Source organism: Eretmochelys imbricata, chromosome 4 (genome assembly GCF_965152235.1).
Source record: "Eretmochelys imbricata isolate rEreImb1 chromosome 4, rEreImb1.hap1, whole genome shotgun sequence".
Lineage (NCBI taxonomy): Eukaryota > Metazoa > Chordata > Testudines > Cheloniidae > Eretmochelys > Eretmochelys imbricata.
Window position 1 is genome coordinate 125,417,937 of NC_135575.1, and position 16,841 is coordinate 125,434,777.

General features: G+C 39.2%; 1 protein-coding gene across 2 annotated transcripts in view; it reads left to right on the forward strand.

The window, feature by feature from the left end:
- NOP14 (NOP14 nucleolar protein) overlaps window positions 1–15,145 on the forward strand; it is a 34,170-nt gene extending 19,025 nt beyond the window's left edge. For both annotated transcript variants that reach the window (XM_077815898.1, XM_077815899.1), the window contains exons 11-18: window positions 1,788–1,923; window positions 3,595–3,696; window positions 5,831–5,984; window positions 8,267–8,426; window positions 10,946–11,093; window positions 12,836–12,954; window positions 14,278–14,433; window positions 14,833–15,145. In XM_077815898.1, coding sequence (XP_077672024.1) covers window positions 1,788–1,923; window positions 3,595–3,696; window positions 5,831–5,984; window positions 8,267–8,426; window positions 10,946–11,093; window positions 12,836–12,954; window positions 14,278–14,433; window positions 14,833–14,932 — 1,075 coding nt within the window. In that variant the 3' untranslated portion in view covers window positions 14,933–15,145. The remainder of the gene's footprint in view (window positions 1–1,787; window positions 1,924–3,594; window positions 3,697–5,830; window positions 5,985–8,266; window positions 8,427–10,945; window positions 11,094–12,835; window positions 12,955–14,277; window positions 14,434–14,832) is intronic.
- Window positions 15,146–16,841: the final 1,696 nt, after the last annotated feature.

The following is a 16,841-nucleotide window of genomic DNA, read 5'->3' on the forward strand; positions in this document are numbered from 1 at the left end:
AAAATAGTTGCCTGGTAATAAAACACATAGTGCGTTACTTAATTTAAATTATCCTACTAACATTGAAAGCTACTGGCTTTCTATTTACTTCATTGTGTTTTAACGTTGTTTCTTTTAGTGCCTTAGTCATTAATTGTATTAAAAAGCTTCAAACGTTCCAGAAGGAAATTAATAGAATTCTCAGTTTGCATGAGACCTTCCATAGGTGTTAGAGCTATAGAATTATGTAATTACACACACACAAACTATTGTAAAGGAAAGTTATTTAGATTACTAAGTCAAGCATTTGAAAGTTAGGCAATGCCAGATTTATGGTTGCCCATGCAACATTAGTTTTGTCCTGTGTTCATTCTATGCACTCAATGAGGCGGGGGACCAAGTGCAAAATGTGATCAGGTAATTAGAGACTGTATCATAATGCATTCATGTAAATCTGGCATTACCTAACTTTTGAGTGATTGATCTTTCAACTTGAATAATTTTCTTTCAACATAGAGGTGGGTTTTGTGTACGTAATTTCCTGGTGTGTGCTTTTATTTTTATTATTTTTTTAAGGAAAGAGTAAAAATTTTATTCAGCTGAAACAATCTCCCCATCATGCATCATAAACAGGATTTGAACCTTGAACTGTCAGCATTGCAGTGCAGACTTGAGCTACAGTACTATGTGTGTTAGCTTGCAGCAGGAGAAGGTTGTTATCGCAGAGGGGAGGGTGGGCCTCTAGCACCATGTGCATGTCCTGGTGATGGTGGCAGAATCCTGGCCTGGTCTAGCACTCTTCTCCCTGGGAGATGGAGGGCTCCTGCCCCTAGAAGATAGAGATGGGATTCTAGAGCCATGTTCTTGGTCTGGAGTTTGTGGTCAGGGAAGGGGGAGCCTGGCTCTGCTCTCCTGTCACCTCACCACCTCAGTTGATCTGAGCACTCCCAGATGCTTCCTGTACAGCATACATGCTGCTGGCATCACTTTGGTGGTGGCATGGGCTAGACTATTTAGAAATGTTTAGTGTTGTTGTTTTGGCATGCTACAAATTTTTCCTGAGGCATGCCAGCAAGAGAGAAGAAATGATGATTATTAGCAGTTTACATCTCAGCTTAACCTGAATGGAATTTCATGGGACAAAAAAAGCACTTCTCTAGCCTGAGGACTTTGTCCCTACTCAGTTCCAAAACCCTGCTGCAAACAATGGTGGAGTTAAAGCTTTTTTGGGGGGAAGGGGGAGAGAAATCTTTTGTAATGGAAGGTGTAAGGCAACCTAAATACAAGGGTTGCTATCACCTTCTCCTTATAACAATATGACCTTAAAATGCCACATCTGGGAAAACACAAAAAGCTGATGAAACTGTCCCATTGCCTATTGAGCAGAGTCTAAGCATCAGAGCATTCTGAACACACATTCCATTTACTTCAATATCTAGACACAATAACTCTAAGGGTCCTGAAATTCAGAAATAAGTCTTCAGATCATGCTACCTTAACATACTTTTTGAATAAAACAGTATATTTATGCATTAGAAATTCATATTTAAAAACCCACAAACCTATAAGTGAGGGTATATTTCACAAGCCCTAATGAAAAATGTCAATCTAGTAAATCAAAAGCCTAGCAGCCACATGTGTGCACCCATTAATTGTCTTCTGTAGAAATAATTTTATTCAGAGTATTAATTGACATTTTGTGTTTAGCCTAGCACAAATAACATTTCCAAAGATGCATAAAAATCATAGTTCTTTATTAATATAAATGGTGTAACTTTTCCTGGTGACTTGTGTTTTCTTGTTAATAGGCCGTTGTACAGTCTTTGCCAGATGTTTCCTGAAGCTGCAAGTAACAGTGTTAAGTTTGTCCTCCAAGATGCTGCACATGACATGGAAGAAATGATTGAAGTCAAAGGCCGTGCAACTTTTCCAGGGCTAGACATGGTAATTAACACATTTTGTTTAGAAAAGTCTGTTGCCTTTTCCGTTAGTGTAAAATACCAGGGTGACATTAAATCTTGTTTTGCATTTCACAGCTTATAATTCAACACATTGCAGCTTCTGTGAGTTTTCTATGCCCTGAATTGCCTGTCCTGAAATAAATTAATATTACAGAACAGAAGCATGGCAGCAGAAATATTGAGAGGAGAAAACCCTGTTTGATTCTAAATGAACTGATTTGCAGGTTTCTTATCCAGTCTTAAAATAACTGAACATTGTTTTGCCTGAGACTTGAGCGTAGGATTCTGCGTGTTCCATGCAACACTTAATAACATTGCTAAAATTACTGCCACCTAGAGCAAGGCAAGGTTGTCCTTCCTATCTTTGATCAATGAATATTTTTTTTCTCAGTTAAATAAACTATTTAAAATAAAAAGTCTACACAGAGATTTAGTATCCTACAGTGCAAAAACTTTTCTGCATAATTAAGAAACAGAACTATGGATGTAATACAATAATATTTTGAGATGTAGATATGATAGACAATAAACTAGGGACCTTGGAATGAAATAGTTGATCATCACTCTTTACTAGTGCTTCACAGTTCTATTGGCTATTCTAAATCTATGAATAGACTCTTCAGCTATAGGCAGTTGGATATTTGGGAATTCAGGATGGGATGCATTTAAAATAGTGACAACTTATTGTTTGATAACGTGCTAAAAGGACAAGCTATAAGCCTTTGTTTGATTCAGAGGGAACTGCTTGCCTCATCTCTCCAGGCTTAATGGAGTAGTACAAGAGTGAAGACTGTAATTAGTGTACTGGAGTAAAACAGACTAAGAGGAGACAATTAGCAGACGCAAGAGATTTTTAAGATTGGGTAGGTTGGTTTTACTTGAGTTGTTATTCCAGTGTGGTTTGGGCAGTGCTTGTGGATGCATCAAGGAAGACTGTGTCCACTTCTAGCTTCTACGTTTACTATGTCACTGTCACAATTACCGGGTTAACTGAACCACTGACCTCTTCTCATCTTTTGGGATGGAATTCTTAGGCTGGGCCGTAGGCTGAAGTCCTCTCTGATCAACCATCATTGCCTCAGCAGGCCTGACTTATCTTCAGTGCTTGCAGTTCATTTTACTCTGAGATCCAGTAACCAAACAGCCTTATTAGAGCAAAGTATTATTTATTTAGAACAAAAGCATTATAGAGAAAACTATCCATTTTCCATATAGGAATCCTGGTAGGTCTGAGCTTCCAAACCTTCAAAGACCAACAGGGTGGTGGTCTCTTCTCTTAACTCACCAACCAGGTATCTGTCCAGCTACAAGGAGAGTGCTCATTAAAAGCTGTTTAGTCCTTTTGATCACCCACATTGTCTTTCAAATTTGTGCCATGATGTCCTTATCTGGGGAGCCATTGTATTGCCTGTTCGTTCTTCCAACAGCTCCCATTGAAGTAAAGCAGTATAGACACACAATAAATATTCTACTGCTCCAGTATGTTGTACAGTCTCTCGGTAACTAGGTTACATATCAATTATTACTTCTCAGTATTCTTGAGATTACTACATAGCAGGTCCATGTCAAGAGTCACATTATATGTAAAACCAATTAAGATACTCAGAAAGTTATTTACTGTATTCTAACTTCTTAATCTGTTTTATCCTTTCAGCTCATTTATTTGAAAATTACTGCAATACTATTTCCTACCTCTGATTTCTGTCACCCAGTAGTAACACCTGCATTGGTATATATGAGTCAGTTACTTACTAAGGTATGTCTGTAATATTTTACTTCAGTATAAAGTTCAATCCTTCCATTTCTGTCTTAGACTCCAATTTAAAATGCAATGAGATTAAGATATATATTTAGAACTTTTTTGAAAGAATAGCTAGGAATATGTTTTGGTAGTGTGTTATATCAGTAACTGTCAGGAAAATATTTTTAGTTGAGGAGTAAAGTCCCACTTAGAGAAAAGCCTTACTCTGACAAGATCACATCCATTGAGTTGTCATACAAAAACTCCACCCTTGAACTTGAGTGCCTGGTATTAAATGAGGATGTTGCTATAACAGGCATCATAGAAACTTGGTGGAACAATGATAATTAGTGGGACACGGTAAAGCCGAGAACAAAATATATATGACAGAATAGTTCGTGCTCTTGGGGGAGTGGCACTGTGTGTGAAAGGAAGTATAGAGTTAAATATAGAAAAATCACAAATGAATCAAACTGTACCATAGAATCTGTTATGGCTTGAAATTCCATACTTGAATAATATCAACCTCTTGACCGGGATGGTGATTATGAAATGCTCAGGAAGATTAGGGAGGCTACAAAAACAGAAAACCCAGTAATAATGGGGGATTTCTACTATCCCCATATTGACTAGGCACATGACCTCCAGATGGATGCAGAGATAAAATTTCTAGACATCACTAATGACTGCTTCTTGCAGCAGCTTGTCTTGGAACCTACAAGGAGAGGCAATTCTTAATTTAGTCCTAAGTGTAGCACAGGATCTGGTCCAAGGTGAATATAGCTGAACCACTCTGTAAAAGCGACCATAATGTAATTAAATTGAACCTCTTTGTAGGGGGGAAAATACCAAAGAAACCCACCAAAATAGCATTTAATTTCAAAAAGGTAACTACACAAAAATGAGGAAGCTAGTTAAAAGGAAATTAAAAGAAACAGTCACAAGAGTGAAATGCCTGCAAACTGAATGGAAACCATTTAAGAACATCATAATAGATGCTCAAACTAAATGTATACCCCTATGACATTTCAGGGTACAATCCAGACCAGTCGGAGGTTGTCTCACCACCTGCCCTGCAACCTCCGATGCATTACAGTGATTTGCTGTTGTAGCTTGCAACCTGGGTCCCTCAAACATCCAAACAGCTTGGAGGTCATACCCTGAGTGCCTTTGTATAGCCACAGCACGCTCCAGTTACACTGTGGCTTTACCAGTCTTGATTATCATTTACAGAGTGACTGCAACACACTTCCAGTCCTGAATTTTTCCCCAAAATGTGTGTTGTGCTTTGTCCAGCTCTTTCCTGGACAGTTCAGAAATTTTAGGTCTGTTGCCTCATGACAGAACAATATCCAACAGTTGGCTACTTTAAATGGAGTTACCCAAACAATTCAGTTTAAAGCCATTCTTCTGTTAGTATATAAAGTCTGTGAGAGTCATGGAATATAGTGGGTACATGATCCAATTCATTAGTGATACTATCTTCCATATATGCTAATAGCTCTTATTTAAGAGGGATAGTTGATTTTATTTATAAAATATCTATTCTGTCCCTCCAGAACTTGCCTAACTACATTAAAATATATTGAACAGAAGTGTCTCATTTTTCAATTTTAAAGCCCTATTTATATAATTGAAATGTCCAGATTCAGTTGCTCCTATCTCATAGGAAGTGCAGAGTTACTTTGAAATCTGGTTGTTCTTTAGTTCCTTTCTAAAAGTGGACATCACAGCCTTGCGATGCAAACTGTAGGACTGAAATTTAACAGACAAGCAAATAATAGAATAAGTATCACAGAAACAAGGCAAGATATAAAATGGAAGTAATTCTTGTTGCGCTTTAGTGCCCTCTAGTGGTTAAAAGTGGTTAAAGTAGTTTTGGCAAGGTTTCTACTGAATTCTGCACATCCTCCCTTCAATGAGGTAAGGTGTCAAATTTTCCTAGGGAGGAGCAACATGTATTAAAAATGACCCCAGTTAAAAATGTATTAGCTAATTTTTTAAAAGCTGCTAAAAATGACTGGTGGTTTAGATCATACATTTTTTGTGAAACTTATTAAAATCTATCAGAGGTTATTTTTGCTCGTGGCATAAAGCCTTAATTTTCATACTAATATGTTAATGCAGGGTTTTTTTTATTTTTTGTTAGTGCCAAGTCATGACACTACAAGATGTTGTTAAAGGATTGTTTGTGTGCTGTTTGTTCCTGGAATATGTATCACTGTCTAAAAGATTCATACCAGAACTTATCAATTTCCTCGTTGGAATGCTTCACATAGCTATACCCCAAAAACGACTACAGAGTAAGTTTGCTTGGAATGATAAATATGAATGTGCATTTGTTTTTATACCTCAAGCTTCCTTGCAATTAAAAATTCCACCTTCAGAGCTTCATGTTACAAATGAAAGGCCAAGTCATCTCCTAGATAGATCTCCTGAGCTGACCAGGAAACTAAGCTCTCAAATGCTGCAGTTCCCAGGAGATCCTCCAGACACAAGCGCCATCTGTGTGGAAGCCGCCTTCTTCCACACTGCTTCCCAGCCCCCATAGAAAAACAGCTCCTTCCCCTTTGGGCACCAGGGTGTAGTGAGGAAACCAGTGTGAGTTAATGCTGATAAAGTTAATTTCTGTGGAGTTGTGGGGGTAGCAATTGATGCTGCAGACTGCAGCTGATGCTACTCACTCCTCACCTGATAACCAGAATGCCAGAAGAACTGCAGTGGGACTTCCATGCAATCAGGATACAAGAAAGGTGTATGCCACAAAGCTGATATTCTGCCTCCTTGCATACCTGCCTGGATTTGCCTCCCCTTGCACTCATAGTAACAGAGTGGGAAATCTGGCCAGTAATGTAGAGCAATCTTCATATTTAACACTTTGCGACCACATCATCTCTGACTGTCTCTTTAATTTGGCCTTTTCTACTTGCTCATGATTTCCGTGCCAGCCTCTCTCTTTTTCTGGGCACTCTTCCTCAGTGCCCCATTTTGAAGTGCAAAGATGACACGTTTTTTTCTTTGTCAGGGAATTTAGTGACAGTAATTCACCAATAAGGGGAAGAGGAGAGTTGTTGCCGAATCATGGAAATCAAATGCTTGCTTGCAAAACTTTCTCCATTGTTCAAACTTTGATATGATTTATCACCGATAGGTCTGTAAATTGTTACCAGTGTGAAACTTCCCAACAAGTCGTGCTGGTTTCTAATTATGTGTGTGGTGAGGGAAAGTTAAATAAAATGTCTGTTAGTGGTATAGCAACACTAATCTATATAGATATTAATTACTTCCACATAGAATATCAACATTTTTGTGTGAGATATTTTAAAGCTTTGGTATTTGAAGCATGTATAAAAATCCAGTCATATTTTAGAAATTCACATTAGAACTATTGACATATTTGCTGTGCAATTTAATATGGCTTTGACACGTACCTGCCAAATACTTCCTTCATATGATTGTCCTGGCAGCTTGGTTGTCTGTTGACACAGGATATTTAAAAATGAGTTCACACCTAATTTTGTGATACATATTGATATGCTATCATACCAATAAATTCCTTGATATTTATTTTTAACAGCTAGTAACATAATTTAATATAACTCCATTATTTTAACATTGAGGGCCTGATCCATCTGCCTTTCATGTGAGGAAGAGATGTGGAACAGATCCTAAGAAAAGATTGAGCGAGTATGTCTCAAATGCAGATTCAGATGTACTTAAGGCTTTAGAAAAAATTGTTCCCCTTTTTTAAAAAAAAAAGTCTATTGTTCTTCCTTTGTGGGAGAAATGTCATTATTAGGCAGGTAACCTTTGGTAATATATTGATCAAACATACGAGTAGAATAAATACTGTCTGCCATTCTGTTAGAAGTAGAGCAGATAAGTATAATTTAAACATTCAGGCCCTGATCCTGTGGACAGTTATGCACATGCTTTACTTCACTACCATGAGTAGTCAGATTGACTTACTGGTACTACTTACAGTAGTAAAGTTAAGCATGAGCATTGGGGCCTTAAAGCCAAAACCTCATCTGTCTTTACCCCTGAGTCGTCTTTGTACTTTCATGGCACAGACTCTTCTTGCATACATATAAAGAGCCATTTGCATCAATGTCAATATAATATATAAATAACTTAATAGAATTATTTTTATTTTCATTGCTAAAAGGTTTTGAAATGAGCTCCTTTCTAAGCCTGCAGGGCTTAAAAACCTGTTCATTGCACAGATTTATTTTTCTTTATCAGGGTTGGCAATTTCCCAGGGAGAATTAGTTTAGGACAGGGTGCTGTGAAACTTTTCCTGACGTCACTGTCCCTACTGCTTTGCAAGTTCCCTCGTCCAGCTGATCTCTTATTCTGGTCCCTACAGGTACCACCATCTTTCTCCCCTACCCCCCGCTGACTTGATTACTGGGCTAATGTTTCTGTAAAAAGATTAGCGTTGTGTATATTTGAAATAGCCTAATTTTAATAAAGGATCTTTATAAAACTATAAATTTTCTATAAATCAACTTTTTCGTGTTTTAAGACTAAGTTTTAATTGTGAGAACTAATCTGCATATAACTGTTGTAACTGTGTTTTTAGGCTATACTCCAGTGCATCCTTTCAGACCAGCAGGAAAAAATTCAGAATTACTCTTGGTCTGTGATAAGAAGGATATGGAGACATGGCAAAAGCAAAATCTGCCACTCAATATTATGACTAAATTAAAGGAAAGCAGCAAAACAGAAATGAATCATTTCAGGTATGTGAAGAATATGTAAGGGGAAACTCCAAGTTATTTCTTGTGTAACTTCGGTGACAATGTTCTATCAAGCATGTTACCTTCTAGGACAAAAGCTGAGGGTGGACAAGTGTAATAAATTATTTTCATCATATGGTTCTTGTAACGTATTAAATAACAAAATATACCATTCTTAGGGTCTGATGCTGCAAAGTGCAGAGCACTTTCTGTGAGGGCTAAGCACCCCCAACTCTTTTTGGCTTCAGTGAGATTTGAGGATGCTCAGCACCCCACAGGAGTTGTTAAACATTTTGACGGGTCAGATCCTTAAGCAGCAAATAAATCTTGATTACATGAAAAAATAACCACATCAAAAGAACATTATTAGGATTGCAAAGTCAAGCGCTCAGAAGTTACGAGAGTTAAGATAGCCTGTGGAACCTTAATTCGACCCAGTTGTGGGTATGCATTGTGATTCAGTGTTCAGTTACATGATCACATTCTGTTTTTCCACAGAGTCCGAGCCTCATTCAGTGTACAGAATGGATGATATTTATGTAATGAGCAGCTACTGAATAGTTTCTCCTCGTTGTTCCTTGTGTGGCCATAGGCCTTATTTACTGCACATTATTCAAATCCTGCTCTGAAGACAGAATTATTAATTTCCTCCTGTGCTTTTCTGTGACACTCATCACTATTATATCTGAGTGCTTCACAAACATCAATGAATGTATCTTCACAAAATCCTTGTGAAGTGAGGGAGTGATATTACCCCCATTTTACAGGCAGGGAACTAAGGCACGGAGATTATGGTCAAAAGCTTCCACTAATTTTCTGTGCCAATTTGAGATTCCTGGGACCTGACTGTTTGGAGTAAGTTATAGTACTTTATATATTCAAAGCATAGCTCCTACTGACTTCAGTTGCAGCTGTGAGGGCTCAGAATAGATCAGAGCTGCCATGACCCAGTGCCTTACATTCTGTGACACAGTACTGGGTTGCGACTCACAGTTTGAAAATCACTGATCTAGTCTGACCTGCACATTGCAGGCCACAGAACCTCACCCACCCACTTCTGTAATTAGAGCCCTAACCTCTGGCTGAGTTACTGAAGTTCTCAAATAGTGGTTTAAAGACTTTGTTACAGAGAATCCACCATTTTACACTAGTTTAAACCTGCAAGTGCCTAATGCTACAGAGGAAGGTGAAAAACCCACAGGGTCTCTGCCAATCTGACCTTGGGTGAAATTCCTTCCCAACCCCAAATATGGCAGTCAGTTAGACCCTGAGCATGTGGGCAAGACCTACTAGGCAGATACCTGGGAAATAATTCTCTGTAGTAACTCAGAGGCCTCCCCATCTAGTATCCCATCATACCATCCCCTTGGCCATGTCTCCCCCCCCATCACTGTCTCCCTGTCCCAGTCTCTTTGCACAGCAAGTCTTAGTTCTTACCTGGCTCCTGGTTGGATCTGTCTCCCTTCCTCCCCGCCCGCCACCATTTTTCCTTCTCTGACTTCCAATACCAGTCTTCTTGGCCAACCAGTTCCAGCCTCCCCCATTTCTCCAGTCCTTGTCTCACCAGACCTCTTATCCCCTATCTAGTTCTTTCCTTCCCCTCAGTCCTGTTGTTGTCCCCTCTGCATTCAAATTAGACAGATTTCTCTTCCATGCTGCCTGAGAGCTAGGGAACATTGAGAGTTTAGGAGAGAGACACTCTCTGCTCTCACTTCCAGCCCTTGCCATCCCTCTGGTTGGGAGCAGTCATTGTAGGGAAAGTTGGGCTTTGCCACGTACAGCCCTAGGCTGGAGCATGCCCATCCACTCTGTGGGGATGGCACATGTGGAGTCCTGTCAGCATTAGAAGATGTAAGGGGATGGAGCCTGCTCAGTTGCTCTGTGTGAGGATGGTATGTGCATAGTGTAGTCAGCACTAGCAGTTCTAGGAAGCTTGGGCCATGCTCAGTCAAGACGGAATGTTCAGAAATTTAGCTACTACAATTGAAGTCTCTACTGAGCATGTGCAAACTGAAATTGTTCAGAGGCTTATAACTTGGCCAGTTTTGAGTGGATTTTCACAAAGATGTCAAATAGCACAACCCTGACACAAAAGCCAACCTCTGCTAAATTTTAAGTGCCTCCTCCAAAACATGAGGACACTAGAGCTCTTCAAATAAAAGGTTGCAAGAATATTTTACCATGGGCAAAACAAGCTATTTTTTCTAGCCTTAGTCGTGAAAATGACTGAACATATTTGGCCAAAATTTTCCAAAATAAAAAAAAAATCAGCCTGAAGCAGGCAGAAATGAGAAGAGAAAATTTCAGCCCAAACAGTTAGTTTGGCAAAGTTATAAGCAGCAGAAAACAAGGTTTTCTGATTAAGGTTGCGTGACGCTTCGCATTAAAATAGGTGGCACTATCGACACTGCCTATAATTTGTTTAGTTTGAAACTCTTGAAACTTTCATCTGCATATTCTAATTATGCAGTAAAATTATTGCAGATACGAATTTAACATGGCTGTATATATCTCTCTAACAGGTTATCATGTCTAGCTGTGTGTTTGGATCTCATTAAGAAATGTGCAGCTCTGTATGAATCTTTGTCATCCTTCCATGAAATAATGCAACCTATCAGAGCACTTCTTACAGAACATATACCAGTGAGTGAATACCCTAAACAACTGCAGGTAAATGTTCCCCAAAAACCTAATTGCTGATGTAAAAGTTAGTAAATTCTGGGATCTCAATATGTGCTAACAAAAAACGTAAAGCTAATTAAAAATAAAAACAAAGTGAAATATTTTTTCAAAGGTCAAGCATGTTCTCTTTTTAGGATTTGGTGTGCAGATATCTGGAGTATGAATCTATGATGCACTAGCCTGCCGCATCCTAAGTGCCCTAAGGTTGCTGCTGCTGCACACTAAAAATTCTGTGAGGCACATTGATCTACTACTGTTATACTATAAATTCTAACCTCAGCTTGCTGTGCACTAAGTTGGTGTATAGACAAGCCCTTAGACAATTTGAAGACTAGATGAGTGTTTCTGTGGAAAAGTTGGAATGTGTACATAATGTTTTGGATGGACATTTTTCATGGTGCAGCCAAACCCACCTTTTTAAGAGCAATTTCCCTCTAATTTTTTACATCCATGTGCAGAATGAATTTTGTTATGTGCACCAATATGGAGGTGATGTGTGGCAGGGGTGAGGGCCGAGGGCTTTGAAGTGTAGAAGGGGGTGTAGAGCTGGGCTCTGGGATGGGGCCGGGGATGAGAGGTTCAGGGTACTGGAGGGGGCTCAGGGCTAGAGCAGAGGGTTGGGGGGCGGTGAGGGCTCTGGCTTGGGGGATGCAGGCTCTGAGGTGGGGCCGGGGATGAGAGGTTCAGGGTGCAGGAGGGGGCTCAGGGCTAGGACAGAGGGTTGGGATGCGGGGATGGGGGGTGAGGGCTCTGGGGTGGGTCTGGGGATGAGGGTTTTGGGTTGCAGGCTGCCCCGGGGCTGCAGCAGGGGGAGGGGACTCCCCCCAGCCCTCTCTTGCTGCAGAAGCCTGAGGCTGGGGGAGAGGCGCCTCTCCCTGCCTACACAGCTCTTGATAGCCTGCTGCGCGGTCGCACAGCTTAGAGGGAACTTAAGTGGAGAGGGTAACATTTAAGGCATCTCCATTGTGGTAACTCTTTAAGTAGCTCCTTTTATAGGAATAGCATTCTGGCAGTGCTGTTCCTGAGGATCTTGTATGAATCTGTAAGTCACTGGTACAGTCAAACAAATGTATCAAATAAAGTAACAGATACCATGGGCATGGGCGCCTTAATAAAACCAGTATAAATATGTATTGTCAGCTTCACCAGTTAAAGTTAGTTAGCTCTTTCTTTTCCAGAGATGGAAGAATAAGATGATCTGAGTGTAGCCTGACTCTCTTTTGCATTCAATGAGGATGGACCCTCCTATTTAGCAGTAGCATCCTCTCTAGCAGAAGAGGCAGGATGAAATATGTTAAAGAATAAGATGTAATGTAGATGGCATGGAAAGGCCATGTTAGAGTCACAAAATGTAACCCTTAGAGCAATGAATATTCAGCCTTAGAGTTTTAAGTTGAGAAACAGGAGCTGAGTTAAACTAGGTTTTATCAATTGTCAGTCATGCCAACCTGGCCTCTTTTCTCTTTGGCCACAGACCCTTCCTGCTGTCCATCGCAGCACCCCCTATAGACCTTGGAAAGCCTTTTGAAACTAGCCAGACCTGAAGGTTTAAAACTCTTCAGGACTAGCAAATATCCTAAAGGTTAATTGTGATCTTACTAAGAGAGAAAGTAGCTTGTTGAGGATGCCTTAGCCAGGAAAACATTATTCCTGAGACAGCCGATAACTGGTTTGTAAAACGTGATATCTTTGATTAGCTTTTAAAATCCTAACCACCTCTGCATTTTCAGGAGTTGCATCAAAATGCTCTGAAAGAGATAGAGGACAAAGGAAAACACTATACCCCCTTGGTGTGTGAGAAAAAGAAGCCTGTGCCATTGAAATTGTACACACCCAAAATAGTGAAAGTGTAAGTACAGTAATCCTTATAGAAGTGAAGAAAGCAAAACTGCAGGTTAGGCATTGAGGAGCATAGAGAGAGGCTTCAGCTAAAGGCTCTTGGTCATTCTTTCCTAAATTTCCAAGCAGAGTAGGGAATGGAATTGCCATCTCCTACATTAGGTGCATACACTGCAAAGGATTGACTACCCAGAGAAAGGGAAGGAGGAATCCTGAGAAATTAAGGGCGGATTGTCTTGTTTTATGGCTAGAGTATAGGACTGGAAATCAGGGGATCTGGAGGCTATTCCTACTCTCTTATTCATTTCTCCCTCAATAATAGATTCATAGATCTTTAACACCAGAAAGGACCATTATGAGCATTTGATCTGACCTCCAGCACAACATAAAACACAATCTGGGTATCTGTTTAAACTGGTTCTTAATTTTGGGGGTCTGTCTAGACTTCTCAGCTTTCCTAGATTCCCAGATTGTCACAATGGCCAGAAACACGTTTTTTATCTTTGGCTGACCAAGAAATATCACCCCTTCCTATCAGATATAGACCTTTCCACATACACATCATGTGTATCTTTTTGTGTTCTGGGTTAGATTATAGCAACATGGGATTAACTTTGAAAAGTATTTGGTAGCTTTTACTAATACCGAATGCAGTTACACTCTGACTCAGGTAGACTGGCAAGGGCATATTACACACATACTCTTCACTGGCTGGTGCTTCATTTCCAGACAGAGGCACTAGTTACTATCATAAATTATCTTACTTGTTGGTCTCCGTTAAGATACTGCATTTGCTCCACCATTTGCATTCATACTAAATTCCCTCTGGCTATTTGCCGAAATGGTGAAACAAATCAGGTATCCGCCGTTCCCCCCCCCACACAGACACATCTCTCCTCTCCCCCCCCCCCCCCGCCCCCCTTAGAATTTATCATGAGAAATATTAACCTTAACACATTGTGAGAATCCATTTTTGTCCAGGTTTCCCACAAACTACAGATGCTGACAACTGGATTTAGCCAGCTAGTATGGTTTTCTCAGCCTCTATACTTCTGAGTATAGTGCTACATGTGGAAGGTTGCTCTCTGGAAAATGTTGTCTGCTCTTTATCTAAATTATGTAATATAGTCAGTTACTTTTTTCTATGGTATCCTATAAATATGTAATTATAAGTGAGACTGTTAACCCTTGGTATTGAGAGTTGCCATAGGAGTGTGCAAAGACGTAGAATATCAAGAAGTAACATCTATATAAAAGCTAGTTCCTGTGAAGTATAAAAGAGTACGCTTGACATAATAATTTATGCTTGTTCATACATGCATTCTAATTTCAGCCTGGAGTTTGGGAGGAAACAGGGAGGCAGCAAGGAGGAGCAGGAAAGAAAGAGGCTGATTCACAAACACAAACGTGAATTTAAAGGAGCTGTTCGGGAGATCCGCAAAGATAACCAGTTCCTGGCTAGAATGCAGCTTTCAGAAATTATGGAAAGGTAATAATATATGGTTACTGGCAGTTGAGTTACTCTGTATGCTGGCCAGTGTTCACTCTTAGTCCCTATCAGGACTGGCATGTTGGTCAACCATATTTTGAGGTCCAAACAGTTGTCTGACAACTTGGGAGCAACCACTACAAGACTTGCAATGAAAGTTACCTGATGTGTATTGCTCATCAACCTCTATATATTTTGCATGTGTTTGAATGTTGCTGTTTCATTCGTATAGTCACATAATGTATATTTCTAAGTATCATATCTATAATATTTGTAATTTAAACTGTAGCAGAGGCAGTATTTCAAAAATGTAGCTTTTTATAAATATTAAAATACATATTGTTTTGCTATTTTATCTGATGTCAGAATAAAGATTTAAACATGTGTTTGTTTTTATAGGGATTCTGACAGAAAAAGAAAAGTGAAAAATCTTTTCAATAGCCTTGCTACACAGGAAGGTGAATGGAAGGCAATGAAGCGGAAGAAGTTTAAAAATTAGACATTGACATTCTACAACAGGAAACCCTGGGACATTATACTTTTACTTTCAGGTAAAATATAAACTGATGGGTTTCGAGGAGACATTATATCTAGGTGCATTCCTTTTGTGGAAAACAAGTGCCTTCAAGAACGGTCTGAAAAAGGATTCTGATAAGTTGGTTAGCTGGCTGTATTTTTTTCATGTGAAAAATGAAGATAACATCCTTTTGTATTTGTTGTACTTATTGTCATATTAATGAGAAATATTTTGGTGAATAGGTGTTCAGAAAACTGTACAGATTGTGCGTTCTTGACAGGAACTTCTGACCAATTCTGAGTGTCCATATTATGGTGCATTGTATGGGTATTCTAAAAATCAAGTAACAGGCATAGACTTTTTTGTGTATTTTTGATATTGCAAAATTGCTGACGTTGAATTAGCATCACAACTATATAATACTTGGAGTTCAAGCAGTAATGTTTTAATTAGGATTTAGCTTCAGGAAAGTAGGATTCCTGTACTCTAGGGCTTAATGGAACTAGTTTATTGACAGTTGGTGCCTGGTTAAAGCTCAACATCCATTTATCAATTCAGTAACTTGACATTTGCTTCATATGTACTGAATCTTAATGTTGACCTCAATTTACTGTTCTAACACTCTGTGTAACATGGGTCAGTTAAACAGACTAGCTCAGCACCTTCATAACTATCTGATTACTCTCCCAGCTTTAAATCGTATTTACATATTTCATCATAAAACAAGTTCAGTTACTGAGAATGGGTACCTGAATGACCATTGGAAAATATTTGTACTCTATGTTCCATCCGCTACATTTGTGGAGAAACACTTTACTGTGTAAAGTTGGTCACTTGAATTGGATCAACATCCCAACATTCATCCCAATCTGCCTATATCCTAAATCCATCCATGGCTAATTATATGTGCAGTGAAGAAATAATTGTAACTTTTCCCGCAAAAACTATTTTCTTTTTAACTACATACCCTCTATAATTACTTTCCAGTTTCAAAATGCTTAAAGTTGTTCTAAAGAAGAGGCTAATAAGGGTTCTAAAGAACCTCTGCAAAATGAAACCATTTTTACTTCACGGCTGCACAAACACGAAACCCTTAAAGTGCAGCTCTACTTTGAAAAGTAGCTATGTAAAAATGGCAACTTTTTCCTCAACCTGCTGCTCCTCATGTGTAGTTAATGACTTCAGAGACAGTAAATATTTACTGGTTTCAGAGTAGCAGCCATGTTAGTCTGTATCTGCAAAAAGAAAAGGAGTACTTGTGGCACCTTAGCGACTAACAAATTTATTTGAGCATCAGCTTTCGTGAGCTACAGCTCACTCCGATGAAGTGAGCTGTAGCTCACGAAAGCTTATGCTCAAATAAATTTTAGTCTCTAAGGTGCCACAAGTACTCCTTTTTTTAAAAATATTTATTGTTTTACACTGTACTTACTAGTAGCCTTACAGAGACAGCAGAGCTGTGGGAGAGTGAGTTGGATTCTTTTCTGTATGTATCATTCATAGAATTGTTCCTCTAGGACCACTCATGTGAGAAGTTACTCATATGTGCAATGCTTTTGCTGGATCAGGGTTTAAATTCCAGTACGAAGGACGGATTCTAGCCTCAGATCCCTCTATGCAATCCCATTCTTTTCTGTCTATATATTTATACCATGCTTGTCACAACGGTTGTCACAGTGGTATATAGAATCCAGGATGGATCTCCCTACACATAAATATACAGTCTACTTTCTTCTCCCCTTTTAAAAACCTGAAAACTAATTTTTTCCAATATTCTGCACTCAGCTATACCTGTACATAAGGACAGTGTTGCACAGGTGATGTCAACATCGGTCCTGCAGGATTTTTATTAATGGTGGTGACGTCCATGAGCCAGAAAAAATACAGCTTA